The sequence below is a fragment of the Alexandromys fortis genome, unplaced genomic scaffold (assembly GCF_014885135.2).
Source record: "Alexandromys fortis isolate MF-2015 unplaced genomic scaffold, M_Fortis_MF-2015_v1.1 scaffold_5, whole genome shotgun sequence".
Classification (NCBI taxonomy): Eukaryota; Metazoa; Chordata; class Mammalia; order Rodentia; family Cricetidae; genus Alexandromys; species Alexandromys fortis.
Genome location: NW_026067924.1, coordinates 6,566,984 through 6,585,989, shown reverse-complemented (window position 1 = coordinate 6,585,989; position 19,006 = coordinate 6,566,984). Strand labels below are relative to the sequence as shown.

The following is a 19,006-nucleotide window of genomic DNA, read 5'->3' as shown; positions in this document are numbered from 1 at the left end:
CTGGCTGAATGTGCCACCTGCTGTCCAAACTAGAATTTCCCATAGATTTCTTGTGTGGCTTGCCTGGTCTGCTGAGAGTCACGGAGACTGTACAAGAGCCAGGTCATGCAGATCTGCGGGCCTTTCCACCGGGGTTTGTAATTCCCCATGCGGTTGTATTCCTGTTCCACCCCTAGCACTCTGGTCTCTGGCTATAGAAAATATTTACAGTAATGGTGGGTGGAGTGAGCTGCATAGACTGGAGATGCCTCTTTTGTAGACCTAAAATTGTCCCATTAAAAAGTGCTTTGTAGGATTCTATACCCAAAGTGCTCTTGACCACTTGAACTCATGGTGACTTCCAGGTGATGAAAGAAGTTCAGAGTGCCCTGAGCACAGCTGCGGCCGACGACAGCAAGCTGGTGCTGCTCAGCGCAGTGGGCAGTGTCTTCTGTTGTGGTCTGGACTTTATTTATTTTATACGGCGTCTCACGGACGACAGAAAGAGAGAAAGCACTAAGATGGCAGATGCTATCAGGTAAGTACCAACCGGGCTTTTCAGCCGCGCCTCTGGGCTTTTGCACGGTATCCGTCTTTCAGAGAATAAGCCCGTATAAGCCTCAGGAATAACATGTACATCTTCCTCTGAAAGGCACTGGTAAAAAGATTAATTAAATCCTCTGCCTTCTCTATGCCCCCAGCATAAATTATTACTTGCCTTGGGCAGATCACTGATTTCAGGGTTGGCTTAAGCGTAGGGCATTCTGGGAACATTGTGGTGCAGTAGTCTACCGTGTATTCTCTTTCCTCTGAGTTGTCCAGGCTTTGCAACAGTTCCATAAGGTCACATAATGGCTGTGGTTCTTTGTTTTTTTTTTTTTTTTTAAATGTAAGTACATATTCTTGTTTGTTCGCCCCAACTTCATTCTAACTACCCAGAAAAATAAATAATGCTGTTAAAAGTTCATTTTTCTTATACGCCCCAGAAAATATACTACCTGCTTATATGTCTTTCCAGTCTTTTCTGGATATATTTTTAAATTTTTGAAATGGTTAAAGCTGTGTTTTGAGACATGTACATTGTAAAGCGACTAAATCACTTAAGTTGGCCCTCACACTTCCGTGGTGAGAATATTGAAAACATTTTTTTTCTTTTTGGAGACAGGGTCTTGCTATATTGGCAATCTGACCTTAGACGACTCCTCCGTCGGCTTTCCAAGTCCTGGGAAATCCAGGCCACTATTATGCCCAGCTTGAAATCTACTTTCTTAGCAGGTTTCAAGTCTACAGTATGTTTTTAGTTATAGTCAACATGTCCTTCAATATAAGCATTTTAATATATGTATGTATGTAATAAAAATGTAGTCTTGGTTCTGTTAAGCACATAAATTATACTATTACTTGGCAGCTTGCCATCTCTGTGTAACATGACCAACCATGGATGAGATTCATCCATTTCCCCTCTGGTTGGTTTTTTCCACTGGTTTGTCCTGATGGTTGAGGCGCCTCCCCTAGAACCTCCAGGTCCCACTGTAAGCACATCTCCTTTACTGTGCTAATCCCTGCTAGTATAATTTAAAGTGTCTTAATTTTTCAGAGGTTACTTTTAGTTAAAGTGAATAAAGCCCCTCACCTACCAGGAAGGTCTGTATTTCCCTGCCCACCTCTCTTAGAAGTGCATTGTCCTCACGTGACCCCTTTGGACCCTTTGGTGTTTTTCTTCCTAATTTATAGCCGATTAGAAACTCAAAGACTTATAGGCTTGCAAATGAATAAGGTAGTTTAGATCTTTTCCCAAACTGCCAGGTCCCTGTAGAGCTAGAGTTGAGACTCTGAGAGTTAGTGGGCTCCAAGTTGCCAGGACTAAGTATTGTCACTGGGCACTGGGCTTCCTGGCCCCCTATAAACCTCCTGGAGACACACAGCAGGTTACGAATGGGTTTATGTTGTTTTTCTATGTTGGTGGGTCTGAGGTGTGGCATATCCTGACTCTGATAGATCCCCCAAGTGGCTGTTATGGATGCTGCCTACTGGCCCTGGAACTCCACACCTTGGAGTGGTGAGGCATTGCCTTGGTTTTACACAACGTATTTCATCATTTTCAAAATTAATAGACAGTTGGATTTAGGAGGTTATCCACCATCTGTACCAAGAGTGTCCAACCATGGGCCACACAACAACCAAGATAACTAGCTAGCTATAAATGCAACCCAATACAAAATCATAAAATTTAAAATTTTTAAATAATTAATTGTTTCACTTAAAACTTAATCTCGTTTTGATTTTTTTTAAATATTTATTTATTATGTATACAATATTCTGTCTGTGTGTATGCCTGCAGGCCAGAAGAGGGCACCAGACCCCATTACAGATGGTTGTGAGCCACCATGTGGTTGCTGGGAATTGAACTCAGGACCTTTGGAAGAGCAGGCAACGCTCTTAACCTCTGAGCCATCTCTCCAGCCCCTTGAATTTTTTTTTTATATAGCTTAATTGCATGGTTCTGGGGCATGACACTTGTACATGACACTATCATGTTCAAAAGATGACCTGTGCCCTCATGGGTATCTTTCTGAGTATGATCATAACTTGATCTTTTTTTCACCAGAATTTTGAAGTTGTATGATCTTACTAAATAGTAAGTAGATGGCACAATCTTTCTCGGTTGAAAAATTAAATGTGCCTAAATCCCTGGCAGATTGTCAGTACCCATGAAACAACTTTATAGTAGTATTGCACAGTTAACCCATGGTGCCGCTGGGGCTCCAATCCAAGACAACCTTAGACGTTCCTCATACTCTGCCTGCATTCGGGATCAGTGGGTGGAAACTTGAGATTTTTGTCCCAGGCATCCTGCCCCTTGTGGCACCTTTAAATTTTTTTCCATGTGTTCACTGGATCCACATAGAAAAGTGTGTGTTAAAAAAAAATAAAAAAATAAAGAAAAGTGTGTGTTGTGACAGCCCTGCCTGGCAGATAGATAGATAGATAGATAGATAGATAGATAGATAGATAGATAGATAGATAAAAATGAATTTAAAAATAGGGCTCGCCAGCCAGTTTGGCTCCTTTTTCCAAGTCTGCTTTCCTTGAGCTCCGTTTGAATCTTCCTGAGACTCACCCTTCCCTCCAGTGCTGAGTTACTCTGACAGCAGCAGAGACTAGTGACGTTGGGATTAGGAAAACAGAAAAGACACCCCCCCCCCCAAAATCAAGACAGACTCAAATAGTCTCATTTGTTGAACTTTGTAATTTTAAATGTATATTTTCTTCATTTCTTTTCCCAACCTCCCCACATGTATCATAAAGCTGGCTTAGTATTCTAGCAAACAACAAACCCTGCTTCACTGAAACCTACCTGTTTCTGTAAGCAAATGCCTTCCCGTTGGTAGGAATTTTTCTTGGTACACTTTAGCAGGTCAATAGTAGGTCACATCAGACTCACTTAGCCTTCCTCTTGCTCATTTGAGTTTGTTTCTGTGGTATCCCTCATCTCAAATCCCTTAAAACAATGAGTCAAACTCATTGTCTTGAGTTTCTGAAAGTCAGAAAGGAAGATTGAGTTAAACACTAGGCTGTTCCATTGTCAGACACACTGGGGATAGCCACTTTGAAGATTCATCATTATAAAATATCCAGGACATTGACAGTAAAGACAGAAGGACCAGCGATCTACTCGTTTGGCTTCTGGAGTCTGTGGACCAGGACTAGAGCAGCTGCCTAGTCTGTGTGGGAGGTGCTGCTCTTCCCAGCTGCCCCTGAAGCCTGACCTCCTCTTCCACTCCGTCCTGTTTAACTCGGCTGAGAAAGAGCAGTCAGCTGGCTGCTAACAGCTCTGGATCCTCATTGCTTCATTTCCCCCAACAATTGCTAGCATTTTGATATCTGAGTTAGTAAATGTTCTTCCAGAATGAATTTTGCTTAATACAAAGCCTTTCTCAACAAAAGTAATAGGCAGCTCCCTCCCCTGATGCTGACTGGCTAGTCGGGGCTCTAACCTAAGGCCAGGGACAGTCACGAGCTCCACAGCATGGAGCCTTGTGTCTGGGCTGGATGCTCCCAAGACTAAGCCTTCATGGCCCTGGCGTGTTCCTACTGGACAGGATGCTGTGAGGGTTTGGGGGTTTTCTGTGTGGCCCTTTATCTGTTATCTGTGTTCACACATCAGAGTGATCAGTTCCTGCATAAAAGGGGAGCTCCTTCTTCCAGACTGGATTTCTGACTTTTTTACAAAGAGCCAGCTGAAGTCATTACAAGCAACAATAAAGTCCAAGTTTTGATTTTCCCCTAAGACTTTAGAAACAGATCTTTGTGTTTTGCAAGCATGTAAACTGGTATAGTGTGTTACACAAATGGTAAATCCGTTTGTTATTTCTCTGGACAATTATTTCAGCATTATGATCACTCTTGTTGTGTTAATTTACCATCCCATTGTTACTATGGCAGCCACTCTGGGTTCCTAGAGCGCATATTTTGGGAATATCTGCTCTGTGCCATGGAGACCACCAGTTTAGCAGTCATCTTTCCAAAAGGTGTCAGGAACAGCGTAGGATATGGAGTCCATCCCAGGTTATTGATCCTTAGTTCTCAGAAGGCAGTAAGACTGCTTGCTTCCAAAGTCTGTTCCAGAGGCTGTCTGTCCCGTACTGCAGGTATTCAGGGCTAGGGACAACCTAAACTGCTGTGTTAGGGTTTTCAGAGGTGCAAGCTTATCACTGCAGCATTTTAAATTGGTGAGTTATGGAAAACAATTTGTTAACTCTTTTCAATGCTAAGGGTAGGCCCAGATTTAGGAGCCAGTCATAAAAAGCTCTAGTTGCTCCCCATTCTGACCTGTGGCTCATTCTGCCTGTGAGGGACTCTGGTCTGTACATTTTGGTTCTTTCTCTGTGTTCCACCCTGTTAAAATTCATAACACGGAGCTATCTTTGAATAAATAGCTGCCTTCCGTATGTGGGAGAGGGGTCCCCAACCTTCCCTATCCCCAAAAATGACCTTTTTCAGTCTGACCCCAGAGCCAGCTCCCTGATAGTATTGTCTGGGTTTGCTAAGAAGGCACATCCCTGTGATGGCCGCCCCACTCCTTGCCTTAATGTCCTCGGAGTGCTTACTGGCCTTGTTTGCCATCTTTATCTCTTGGAAGTCATTCGGTCTAGGTCAGTATATTTTCAGACTATCTCCAGATGACAGCCGTCAGAAGTCACATGCAGAGTTAGAGCTGTGCTTTCTGACACCTCATCTGCTGCTGTTGTTCACTCCCCTTCGAATACTCTTGGTTTGTCCCTGACCAAGCTCCATCAGGACCACTCCTTAATTGGTCGTGAAGTCCTATGATGTGAGTGGGCTCCTGGGTCGTCAGGGGCTAAGGGCTAAGATAACACTGGCCATGTCATAGCCAGGCTGTCTTTAAGCCTTACACACCACATACAGCAAATAAACCCATGGTCCGCAGCTTCAGAGACAACACCTTAAGCAAATCTCATCTCTTAATAATTTCCATAGCGTTTACATCTTGGTAAATTGAATTCCATGATAGATTTTTTTTTCATCTGCTCAAATATGCAATGTTTTCAGTAATTCCCCATTTATTTTTCATTTTAGAAACTTCGTGAATACTTTCATTCAGTTTAAGAAGCCTATTATTGTAGCAGTTAATGGCCCAGCCATTGGACTAGGAGCATCCATATTGCCTCTTTGTGATGTGGTTTGGGCTAACGAAAAGGCTTGGTTTCAAACACCCTATACCACCTTCGGACAGAGTCCAGATGGCTGCTCTACCGTTATGTTTCCCAAGATTATGGGAGGAGCGTCTGTGAGTACCATTTAAAACAAAATCATTCTAGAAGACATCCTGAGGAGATCTGGCTTGTTATTGTTATACTCCGTGTATATAGTGTGCCATTCTGTGGGGACTTCCATCCCAGCTATACAGACAGTTTGGTTTTGTTCATGGAATGCTATGAACTATGTACTGTTGTGAACTTACAGCTTTGCATAGTTAACGCTGATATCCACTATCCATATTGGCACTTGAAAATCCTTTATTAAAAAGGGTGCATAGGGAAAGAAAGGGTCTCCCCACTTCTGTGCTCTTGGGTTTTTTTTTAATGTTTTTTTAAAAATCCGTCTGTAATAGTTCGTGCTTATATTGTAGCTTATGTTTTGACAAGCAACTATAGACAACTTGTTCCTTAGTCCTTGAACTGAGACAAAAAGTAATGACATGAGGTTCTCCAGAGGGTAACTCAAGAGACTTCGGCAGGAAGACTCCCAGCACTGAACACCTGTTGAAGAGCTGGTGAGACAGTCACACTGGACAGAGGGCCGTTGAGCTGTGATGTCTCTCTCTCTCTCTCTCTCTCTCTCTCTCTCTCTCTCTCTCTCACACACACACACACACACACACACACACGGCTCTGAAGCATCTCTCCCATGAATTTGCATGGCTGCTTCATTTGTGTCATCACCGTGTGTGGACCTCACAAGAAGAATGTTGCCCATTAACACGGCGATGGAACTAATGCCTTCCCTGTGGAGCTAATAGCCATTTGCCAACAGCGTGGCTCCCACATGGGGTAACAGACTTCTCTTGGAAGGAACCACTTATCTCTGCCCACCGTAGTCCATTCCCGTACCACGAAGATGCACCTTTTGCACATTTGAAGAAGGGACATCTCTTCTAATCCCAAAGAGCCTCTTTCTGGGAGAAACTTGGAAGAAAGGGACATTCGGCAGTAAGTTTCTATCAAAACCACCCAAGAATTACAAAGAAGGGGAAGGATATTTGCTTCCTCTTGTTGGTTGTGGTGGAAAGCGTGAAGGATACTCCATTACTGCAGTCAACCTGTAAATGGACCTCAGAACACCTCCAAAAGATGCAGAGACACCGCAGCCTTCACACTGAGGACCTCTGCCAAGGAACACTGCTCAGTCTAGTCAACAAGAAAACCAAACTGTACTTGTTGAATAATGTTCCTCAGAAGCAGCCGGATGTGGTAGATGGTGAAGGATGTGACAGGGCTCCGAGTGGGCTCCTGAGTCATAGAAAAAAAAAAAAAATCAGTGAGGAAACTGGCAAGATCAGTACCGTTTATAGTCTAGTAATAATGGGAAATCAGTGGTAATTTGGTGGGGTTTATCATTTTAAGATGCATCCTGTCAAGAATGCAACCTAGGAAGATATAGAGGATTGGGAACTCTTATCTAAACTTTCAATACTTTTCTGTAGTCTAAAATCATTTCAAGTACTAAATGTGAAAACGAAAGCTAGTAGAACAAACGAGTCTCCACCGCCAGGCTGACTCCAGGGCCACACATGCCCTCCCCCAGCTCCCCTTCTGCTAGCCTTAATGTTCAGTCTGTTGGGATACTTGTACCCAAGGGCTTCAGCCCCCATCACTACCCTACTTAGAACATAATGGCTGTCATCAAAGAGGAGAAAACCAAAAACCTCCTGTTTCTCTCAAGTCCCTGGCTGTGACTCGCTCCTGTTGAAGATAAGATGCAGCTGAAAGGTCTTTGGGGTACTGTGTGTGCTACCAGTGAACAACACCCACTCCCTGGGTCACAGACACACATTCTGCACCCAACAGACGCCCCATGGTCTTATCACCTGTGTATCCTCTGCTGTGAAGGGTCTCCTGGCCAGTATCCTACCCGATAAAACCACAGTAGCTGTGAGCTGGGACAGGCTGAGAGCATCATTTCTTACTGGAACAGTCAGGCCACCACCAGGAACTAACAGACTGGTTGGTGTCCTTGGGAATGATTCCACACAAGTATCTCAGCTTTGATGTCTTCTGTTGGCAGGACAGTCAAGCAAAAATAGCAATGTCACATGGTATTTTGGAGTCACTGGCAAGATGCTCCACCCCTCAGATTGTGTGACTGTAGTGCCAGGTCCGCCCTGGTCAAGCAACCAAGACTGGCCAGTGTTGGAGTTGCACCCAATTTAGTGTCCTGTCCCAAGGTTGGGTTCCCTGTTGAATATGAATATGATACAGCAGGTGGCATTCTTTCTTATCCATCCCTCCCTCCTTTCCTCTACACACCTCTCCCCTACAAACCCTTGTCCCCATCTTCAGGCCTCTGGCCATTCATCAAGGCCACATATTTGCTACAGGTCTGTATTGCCCTAAGATAGACTTGGTTTTTTTGTTTGTTTGTTTGTTTTTGTTTTTCGAGACTGGGTTTCTCTGTGGTTTTGGAGCCTGTCCTGGAACTAGCTCTTGTAGACCAGGGTCTCAAACTCACAGAGATCCGTAGACTTGGTTTTTCTATGCCACATACATGACTAGACATACCCCACTTTTGTGGGCATTTCGTATGTGGGCCTCGGGGACATTTCCAGTGTGTTCATGTGACGCTAGATGCATCCTTTGCTGCTAAGATTGGCCCATTATTGTCCAGAACACCAGAGCTAAAGTATAACCTTCCTGCCTTTCACTGTAAGTCTACATAGCATCTTGTCCCTTCTTCCATGGTCACCAACAACAGTCTTGGTCTGCCACCTTTGTTCAGCTGGGGCCCACTTTCCTCTCCTTAGAGGCATGAAAAGAGCAAGGGAAGACTTTCCCCTGAGGAACTTGCCAGGAATTAGATTTGTGTCCTAAGAGAGCCCCCAAATCAGTGACCCCACAAGTCTCCCTGCAGCCTCCACACCCCTCTAGTTACTTTATGAATTGCTGGGGCAAAATAACCGAAGGAAGCCAGTTACAGAAGGAATTACTTGACTCACAGTTGGACGGTGGTGGCACCGGGGTTTTGAGCCTGCTAGTCGCTGCTTCTCTAGACACCCCCACACCCCACCCCAGGGAATGGGATGATGCAGCCCACACTTAAGGTGGTATTTGGCCTTGATTGACCTAATCTGGAATATCCCTCGCAGACTTAACCAGGAGTTTTTTCGAGGTGATTCTAAGCCCCATTGACAATCAGCATTAGCCATCATAAGCCCGCTCCTTACAACTTGACAAACAAATGTCACTTTTAACCTTATAACCTTCTGTTCCATGGCTTATGGCCATTTCATAATGCATAATATAGGTCTTTGTAGCTTTTTAATAGCCCCAGTATTTAACAGTCCAAGTCTAATGTGAAATTCGAATTAATCTTATACTATTAAGTCAAAAACACATACTCCCAATACATAGTAGTATATAATAAATATTCACATCCAGAGGGAATGATAGAGGCATATGATTGAACCAAATTTAGTAGACCAAGCACCAAATCCTATACCTATTACTTATCTCTCATCTGGGACTGGTTATAGAATTGTCTGGACTTCAAAAGGACTGGGGAATTTCCTGAATCCCAAACTCTGCTACCTGCATTACATAGAGTCCTGAGATCCTTCCATCTCCAACATCCCAAAATCACTATTACAGTTTAGACTTCACATTCATGTAGTAACCTTTCAGGGATTTGAGTTCTGCCAACCATTGTCTCTGAAACCCAGGAAGAGTTTCTGTGACCCTGTCAATCTTGCATCTCTACATTTAAGTACCACATGGCCAATGCTTCCAAGCGATGCTACTAGCCCTGGGTGGATGGAGACTGATCCCCAGGAACCAATGCACAATAGCAGTGGTTCCCAACCTCCCTGATGTGTTGGCTGAAGTTTCTGTCCCACCAGGTCCCACAGTCATTCAGTCCCCAAAAAAAAATACACAGAGATCTACATCAATCATAAACTGGCTCTTATTATTATTTAATTCTTACATCTTAACCCATAATTCTTGTCTGTGTTAGCCACGTGGCTTGGTACCTTTCATCAGCAAAGCGTTCTCATCTGTGTCCTCTATGTCTGGGTGATAACTGCAGACTGACTCTTTCCTCTTCCCAGAATTCTCCTGTTCTTGTCACCACGCCTCTACTTCCTGCCTGGCTACTGGCAAATCACCATTTGATTAAAAGATAATATAAGTGACAGGATACAAGACCATTGTCCCACAGCACTAATGTTGCAACCCTTTAATCCAGTTCCTCATATTGTGGTGACTGCTAGCCATAAAATTATGTTTGTCACTATTTCATAACTCTGAAATAGTGTGTGGTGGGTAAAGTGCACACAAAGGGCCCATGTGGAGGGGATGAACAGTCTTGAACCTGTGTATTCCTCTGAACAGGTACACTTTTAGAATTGGATTCCAATTCACTAATGGTATGAATATAACGTAAATATTTTGGGGGGACACAGGTTTGCCAAAGGGGCCTTGAGCCACCGTTTGAGAACCACTGCTCTGTACCTTGGCTGTATGGTGTACACAAAAGTACTTTCCGAGGCGATTGTTCTTGAGCAGGGAAGCCGTTCTTCAGCAATCTCCCTGCAGTTTCTCCTGTTAAATGATTCCGCCTTCTTAAAAGTTAGCACCTTCCAAGTGGAGTCTTTCCTTCAGGGCACCATCCCCAATATCTCAGGGCAGAGTGCCAAGTTTTCAGAACAATTACATTTGCCTTGTCTGCTAACTTTAAACTCACTTGTGTCCTTTCCCGCGTTAAACTACGTATTTTTTTTTTCATGAAGTTCCTGCTCCACTTGCTACTGTCTCACTGTGGGCTTGGATGAGAGCAGTAAGCAATGTGATGATTGCCACCCAACGGAGTGCTCTCCTGTCCTGGTTTGTTTTTTTTTTTTTTTCCACCAAACAGCTGAGTGCATTCTGTATTCAGCCTCACTCACATTTTTAGCCATGAGTGGAGTGCGTCCAGATTATTGGCCAGAATATTACGTGAATGGCCTTTGACCCAGTTCCCTATAGAGTTCTTGTTGCTCGAGGGAGCAAGCATTAAGACCCAGGGCTCCCAATCCCTGTGTTCCCTCCAAGGTCTACCAGAATGACTAATCAAGCCCTTTTTTACAGCATTCTAGGGATTTTTCTATCCCCAGAGTCCAACCACATGATCAGGGTTATCTCAGTAACAAACCCACTCCTGATCCCAAGGGTTAATTTTCTGTATCACTGGGACAAAATAATTTGAGAGAACAACTTGAACGGTTGTTTCAGGGGACAAACGGAGTACACGCCATCGTGGCAGGGACCTTACGGTTTCTGTCACTGTGCGCCTGCAGTCAGGGAGTGCTGCTATTCAGCTCCTCGCCTCAGTTCACCACACAACCCCACCCCCGGGTGTAGTGTTACCCACATTTAAGGTGGGCCATAGACATTTGTTTCCATGGTGATTCTAAATCCCACCAAGTTGACAACCAAGATTAATAATCATAGCTCATTCATTACCAATAAAAACAGCTTTCGTGGGCTGTTGCTAAAGTAGATGATTTAACAACAGCTATTTTTAATTCTGGCAATAAAGAATCCTCATCACCTACTAATCTAGCGGTTCTCGGCCTTTGAGTCTTGACCCCTTGAGGGTCGAATGACTCTTTCACAGGTAAGACCTATGACCATTGGAAAACACAAAATACCTATATTCTGGGTCATCACAGCAGTAAAGTTACAGTTATTAAGGAGCAAAGAAAATAATTGTATAGTTTCGGGGGCATTACAACAAGAGGAACTATATTAAAGGGTCAGTGTATTAGGGAGGTTGAGAACCATTGTTATAGCTAAATTTGAACATCTGGTAGTGTGTTCTTCCTATGTTGTAGGCCCTTTGTAGGTGTGTGGTGGGTAAAGTGCACACATAGGGCCCATGTGGAGGGGATGAACAGTCTTGAACCTGTGTATACCGCTGAGCAGGTACATTTTTAGAATTGGATCCCATGAGCCAAATGCTGTCAGTGTGAAGACATCAAGAGCTCACTAGCTTTAGGTCAATGAGATGGCTCGACAGGCGTGCCTGTGTTTGATGCTTGGAATCCACATGATGGAAAGAGAAGGCTAACTCCTGCAAGTTGTCTTCTGCTTTCCACAAGTGCATTGCAGCTAATGAGCTCTCTCTCTCTCTCTCTCTCTCTCTCTCTCTCTCTCTCTCTCTCTCATATGCACACACACAAACACACTCACTAAATAAGTATAATTTTAAAATTTAAAAAATTCACGAGCCTTGGAAAGTTTCCCAAAGAATGGCTTGAAATCAGTCCGCATGAACGCCTCCTTCTCTGGTTGTTTCCCTAGTAGATGAGTGAGTCCTGGCCAATAATTGTTTTTTTTTTGTCTCAACTTAGAATCGGGTGGTATAGCTCTACACTGTGATTACAGAGCTTATAGCCACGGTTAGAGACGTTTCAGGATTCCACAATAGTGGCCATGATAAGTCAGTGGTACTACTCTGCATCCTCCAAAACAGGACCCCATCCACTTCCTCAAGCCCAGGATACCCTTAGAGCCTGCTGGAACCCTGCTCTGGAACAACTGAGTGCCTGCCCCACACAGTTTAAATTCCCACCTTGTGAGCGGCATCTTTAACTAAAACCTATGCAACAAGTAACTGAATGCTATTGAGGTGACTTGTGTTGGTGGCAGCTCTTGTTAAAATGACTCCTAGAAAGATAACCTCTCATGTGACACATTGGTGAAGCCAAAGTGAGCCTGGGACAAGTGTAGCTTTCCCTACCAGGTGTGTACAAGTTATCAGGAAGGTTAAACTGAAGAAATGCCCTTGTCAGAAGAAAATGACCTACAATGAGACTAGCTGTGTGAGCCTTCCTTAGCGTGTCACTTGCTTGCCCAACTGCTGGTGGGTGTGGCTTTAGCCTGGGAGTCTGTTGCTCTGCGTTCTGCCGCCACCACCCTTAAGACACCCCTAGAGTGCCTGCTGTGCTCCGTGCCCCTTTTACAGTCCCGTCTTAAGACTGCACCCGTGTGCTCAGGAACCGTCCAGGACAAGTACAGTATGAGCACTTTGGGTAGTCTTTGCTAAGCAGAACAGGAAGGATGGTCCAGGCTCGGACATAGGCCCCATCTGTGAGCCTTTCACTGTCAAATCCTGCTCTTGTGTGTAGTCAATGTACCAATCTAAGGACTGATTTCCTAACCCCTAGTTCACACACAAGAGCGTTCTTGGTTATCCTCCTTACATCTTGAAACAGAAATGTCATCCTTCCCACACCTCTGACTTTCTATTTTAAGACTGCAGAATGACAGGGTGGGGCTCAGACTATTTAGTCTGACCAAGGAAATGTTTTTTTCTTCATGGGTCTTTGTTTGCTGGTGGTGGTTGGATTTGGGTTGTAGGTTATTGTGATTTGTTGGTTCTTCGTGCCTCTGTTTTAAACTCACTACCTGTTTACATGGAATGCATTCACAGCTTTGAATCAGTCCTGTCTTACCCTCGTGGGTAAAATTTCAAATTCCTTTCGTTGTCCTGCACCTCTTAACCATGTGAAATAGGGGGTGAGGAGGGGAAACCACAGACCATAAAAGATTATCTAGTCACATATGGATATAGAGCCAGATCAACCAAGAGAAGGAGGTGAGATGCCAAGACAATGTGTAGGCCGGAGCAAGGGCAGTTGTGATTGGCCCAAACAGGCCAAATGATTAACAGAGATGGACATGGGAAGTGAGCACCGCCCACCAGAGCTGTGAGTTGTCTCCCTGAAGCAGCAAGTGGCATGTATGAAATGAAGTAAGGTTTGGTGGGATGCTGGAGCCAGACCATGAGTTCATGGTAGTCTGGTCTGTGTCTCAAAGATTGGGAAGAGAGAATAACTAGACAGATGGGTCCCAAGGGACAGCCTGGGAAGAAATACTCAAGACGGGCTGCCTGGGCCTGGCGAGTTCATTAGTATCCACTGTGTTGAGGACACACGGTACTCACATGACTGGTGGTGTCCTCTCCAAAGAAAGAGTATTCCCGGTGCTCTAGAGCTCTCGCTACTGCATATGACATCAGGGCCCCCTCCCTTTCTCACCTCCCTGGAGTATTTTTGCAGGTAAACTCAACTATGGAAATAAGGTCAGATGGGGTCTTATAGATATTTATAGATTATCTCTACATTGAGGGTCTGTTCATTTAGAGAACATTCCAGGCTTGTGAGCTTGTTCATGACTGGGCTCAAATGGCTGTCTACACTTTGGGTGATGCCCTTAAAACCTTGCAGAATCCTGTGAGGAGGCCGCACATACATTACACACACACCTGTTTACACTGTCTGCCCTGTTGGAAGTGTGGTGGATCGGCTGCACACTTGACCTCCATGGTGTGTGTGTTCTGTGCATTACAAGACTCAAATATTCCCTGTGATTCGAGGGTTGCATGTGGTTACTATAGGACCTCTGTAATTTTTGCCTCTGAAGAAAGGAGCGTCTAACGGGTGTTTACCTGGGCCTCTTCGGGACCTCTGAAGTCTCAGCAAGGCTATCTGTGCAGGACAAACCACAGGTGGGCCATGGTCACATTGGCTGCTGGGCAGTCTGCTGTGCAAACCTTAGCCGGTCATAGCAACTGTGATCCTGTCATTAGTGATGTGAGGTCCATACACCTTCTGCCAGGATGTGAATAGCGGCCTCGAATCTCGTTGTCAAAAGTAAAGTTGCGTTAGTTTTCTCCAGTCCATCTTGTAGAGTAACTCAGAACCTCAAGATGGACGACAGTCGCTGAGGTACACTCAGTTCCTCCCGGATAGGTAGTATCCGTATGACAGGGAAGCGTGGCTCCTCAGATGTGCACCCCCCCAGCAGTGACATTAGAACATTGTCTGTCAAGAGGGAAAACGGAGTTTTATCTTGGGTTCAGTCCCTTAGAGCACGAATTACCCACTCATGTACCCCCACGTTGCATTTTTAATGAGTTGACTTGCGTGGGAAGAGCCAGCGTTAAGAGGAGAAACTCAAATTATAGGGGAAGTTACACCAGCAACCTCATTTACCACAAAATAGCCTCTAATTTGGATTTCATCCAAGTCTGTGTGACTCCGAATTACATCATGAAGCAAGCCTTTTTCTGTCTCTTTTTTTTTTTTTTTTTTTTTTTTTGGACTGGCCCAGGGTATCACTACCTTTCCATCCACCCACGTGGTCATGCTTTGTCCGTGGTCTGTTCTTAGTGGCCACTAGAGGGATGAAACAGATTCTAACGTCTTCAAAAGTCCACCCTCAGCTCTGATTTCTAAGGGTTGAATTTCCAAGACATCTTCTCCACCCACTTCCCCTCATGGTTCACATCGTGTCTACTCTTCTTGCATTTCAGGCCAACGAAATGCTGCTCAGTGGGCGCAAGCTGACCGCGCAGGAGGCGTGCGGCAAGGGCCTGGTCTCCCAGGTGTTTTGGCCAGGGACCTTCACCCAGGAAGTCATGGTTCGCATCAAGGAGCTGGCTTCATGTAATCCAGTTGTACGTCAAAGTGGTTTTTTTTAAATACTGTTTTTGTTTTCTTTTGTGCTTGTTTTTAAATGAGGAGAGAAAGCCTCCTCCTTTGCAGAGATTAAATTGGACTTGTACCATGTTCCAGATCTGTCCCTGGCCTTGATATAGCAATGGACCCCAGTGTGAAACATAGTCCTCACATACCCCATCCAGTGCTAACCATTTCTTACTGGGGTTTTTGGTTAGGAAATGTGCTGAGTCATGGTCTCCGTGTGAGACGTGTCCCGAGTGATCGATCCAGCTCTCGTCTAAGCTCATGCAGATACACAAGCAACTCTCATAGATGAAATTAAACTGTTTTGTTTAGAAAATTCCACCTGCAGTCTCTCTGGGAAATTTCATTGAACCTCAGTACAGTAGAAAACCACTCAGGGCTCCACATGATCCCACAGCAATAGCGCTGTGGCCACGCTTGGTCTGTGTGGATCCGTGTCACAAACCACTTCTCTTGAGCCATGTCCAGTTTCCGATGTTAAATATCCTGACATCCCTCTATTCCCATGGTGCGTCCCTCTGCCATGGGTACCAGAATCCACAAGTATTGAAATCCCTTACACAGCATGTTCCTCTGTGTATAGTTGAGGTCATCTCTGGAGATGACGTGCAGTGCTTTGTGAGGAAGGGCTGTGCTGGATTTTGAAATAGAAAAGCCTGCGTATTCCATTAAACATTTTTTTATCTTTTTGCATATTTTCAGTCCAAGATTGATTGAGTCCCAGGGATGTGGAATTCACAAGTATGCAGGGCTAACGGTACTAAGTTGCAAGTGAATTGACATCTAAAGATTTTTGGTTTTTCAAGGCAGGGTTTCTCTGTAGCTTTGGAGCCTGTCCTGGTACTAGCTTGAGCTCACAGAGATCCGCCTGCCTCTGCCTCCCTGGTGCTGGGATTAAAGGCGTCCGCCACCACAGCTTGGCAACATGTAAAGCATGTGAAGATGTATTGGTTGCTATCATGCGTGTAAGAAAAGGTTTGGTACCTATAAACAACCAGCCTCCTTTCTCGTTCGTCACTGCTGCAGGTCCTGGAAGAGTCCAAAGCCCTGGTCCGCTGTAACATGAAGATGGAGCTGGAGCAGGCGAATGAGAGAGAATGTGAAGTGCTGAAGAAGATCTGGGGCTCCGCCCAGGGCATGGACTCCATGTTGAAGTACTTACAGAGGAAAATCGATGAGTTTTGATTGGCAGACTGAGCAGGACATCGGTGGCCCCCAGTCATCCTCAACAGTAGCTCACGCTTGGAAGCAGGACTGGAAACATCCAAGCTATTTATTACCGAGGAGTTTTTAAGTACTGTAACTTTAAAAAAAATAACTACAAAGCTTCTTTGTCCAAATGTCCTTATTTTATACTCAAGTATACACAGTATAAAAATGTAATTGAGCACCAGACTGCTCTTAGAAGCTCTAACTTTCTTGTAAGCTAGTTGTGTTTTTTAAAGGAATTATGTTTTCATTTCGGGTGGCAGAAGAGTTTGCAATAATGTTATTTTACTCATTTTGGTGGTTTTTTTTTTTTTTTTTTTAAATCTAGATCACAGACCCTAAAGAGTGCTAGCCAGCCTCACCCCCCCTCCCTCTACCTAAACAGATGCAGAAATCTCCGAAACATCTTCCGGCATCTAGGGGGCCGGGGGGGGGGGGGGGAGAGGGGAGGTACAAGTACCTCAGTACTGGAAAAAAAAAATTCTAATCAAAATTAAAACCAACTTGGGAAAAAAGCATCAAGGATGGAAAATCTCTCCCGAACTACGGGCTCATGCTGAGATGCCCGCTGGTTCTCCCGTTCTCACCGCACCCCGTTCTTACCCAGCTATCATGAAGAAGCATCGTCTGGAGGAAAGCGGGTGATGGTGCAGAGTGAGTCACTCCCTACCTTGAGTGCTGCGTGCTAAGTTATAAATTAGCGTTAGTGGGTTTAAATAGTTTTCTCTGACCCTTTTGGAAAAATAACTACATAAGTGCTTCTTGTGGCTGGGTGAGATATACTACTTTGCAGTTTTGTCTATCTGCAAATAATGATGTATTACACCAAAAAAAAAAAGTATTTTTATGTTTATAAAGTGTAATTTTTAGGTTCACTTAGAATATATTTTATTTAATTTAAAATTCTCTCGGCACACTATTAAATACAGAAACCCCTTTCAAAACAGAGAAGAACTACCTTATATTTGACAGTTAATGTTTGCGGTCTCTACATTGACGTCTGCCGTATACTGTGCACAGTACCGTGTTCACGAGTACCCCGTGGAGTGGGGACTGATTCCTGACTACAGGCGCCTATTACGACTTAGGCTTCTGGGCTTGCAATCATATTGAATGTATGAAAATGGAAATAAAATCGAAAACCTTATTTTTGTACAGTTTTGAAGTTTATACTCAGAACTGACGCCTCCCCAGCCGTGTGGAGCGCTGTGCAGTGTGTAAATCTGCCTTTACCGTGGATGGGTTGGTACAGTATTTTTGCATCTGTGGGACCTGCTCTTTTGTTCCGTAGTTTGAACTATATATAAACTGTACAATCTGTAAAGTTTTTATAGAATAAATATTCAGCTGTGAAAACTGGTTAAATAAAACTAATATTTCTTAACACATGGGAGTGTTTCTCGATGAATTCTTCCCTTGCCAGGTTTCCAATGGGGGCATTTTCCCCTGGGATTTTTCATGAGGTTCACAAACGTGAATAAACTTTGGTGTTTGGCTCAGGGACTGCAGTCCTTCTCACGTTCACGTGGATGGATGGGTAACTACGCCAAAGGAAGGTAAGTGTGTTTCACCAAATTGGCACCTACGAAATAGTGATGCTTTAAGGGACCCTCGGCCCCGTGGCTGTCACTGCCTTTCCTGGTGGCTTCTCTTACTATATTCTTTCATAGCCAACTTGATCTAGCCTGTGACTTTGCTGTCCCAAGGTGTGAATCACCCGAAGCTTGTGAGAGCCCTGGGTTGTGCCCTGTGTAAGTGTGTGGGAAAGTGTGCCCGAGCAGAGACTTGTCACAGAAGAGGAAGGAGAGGCCTGGGACAGCTGGACACTGCCATCCTGGGCAGTGCTACCAGGACTTGAGAGAACAAACAAAGCAGACATTAGCCACACATACTGGCTTGTTATCCAAGTCATTGTAAGAACACGGGACCCAGGCCCATTGGGCAGCATCATCTCTCAGCCTGTTGGTGGCCTGACCCTAGGGAAAGTACACTTCACAGCAACCTGATGACCTCTTGCCTAAGGAGCTTCTGTCAAGATGGAAATGGCTTCTGTTCAGATTAAGTAGTCTGAGTGGCTTTAAAAAGCAAAAATGGAACCTGGCAGTGGTGGCACATTCTTTTAATCCCAGCACTTGGGAGGCAGAGGCAGGTGGCTCTCTGTGAGTTTGAGACCAGTCTGGTTTACAAGAGTTAGCTCCAGGACAGGCTCCAGAACTACAGAGAAACCCTGTCTCAAGAAAACCAAAAAAGGGGGTTAAGAGCTTTGCCTGTTCTTCCAAAGGTCCTGAGTTCAATTCCCAATAACCATATGGTGGCTCACAGCCATCTGTAATGACTCTTGGTACTCTCTTCTGGCCTGCACTGTATACATAATAAATAAATATATTTAAAAAAATAGAAAAGAAAAATTTTATACCCTACCCATACAAGGCTTGCTAACTAGACGTGGGAAGAATGGTCCAGTACAGTCAGCCTATCTGTACTCTAACATGGGAGAACAACCCTTCTTCACCCTTTGAGCATACAAATCTGGGTAGATGAGATGGTTCA

The 19,006-nt window shown here is 44.5% G+C and overlaps 1 protein-coding gene across 2 annotated transcripts in view; it reads left to right on the top strand.

Moving 5' to 3' along the window:
* Cdyl (chromodomain Y like) overlaps window positions 1–17,844 on the top strand; it is a 131,190-nt gene extending 113,346 nt beyond the window's left edge. For both annotated transcript variants that reach the window (XM_050142367.1, XM_050142366.1), the window contains 4 exons: window positions 345–517; window positions 5,581–5,791; window positions 15,076–15,219; window positions 16,274–17,844. In XM_050142367.1, the coding sequence (XP_049998324.1) occupies window positions 345–517; window positions 5,581–5,791; window positions 15,076–15,219; window positions 16,274–16,432 (687 nt within the window). In that variant the 3' untranslated portion in view covers window positions 16,433–17,844. The remainder of the gene's footprint in view (window positions 1–344; window positions 518–5,580; window positions 5,792–15,075; window positions 15,220–16,273) is intronic.
* Window positions 17,845–19,006: the final 1,162 nt, after the last annotated feature.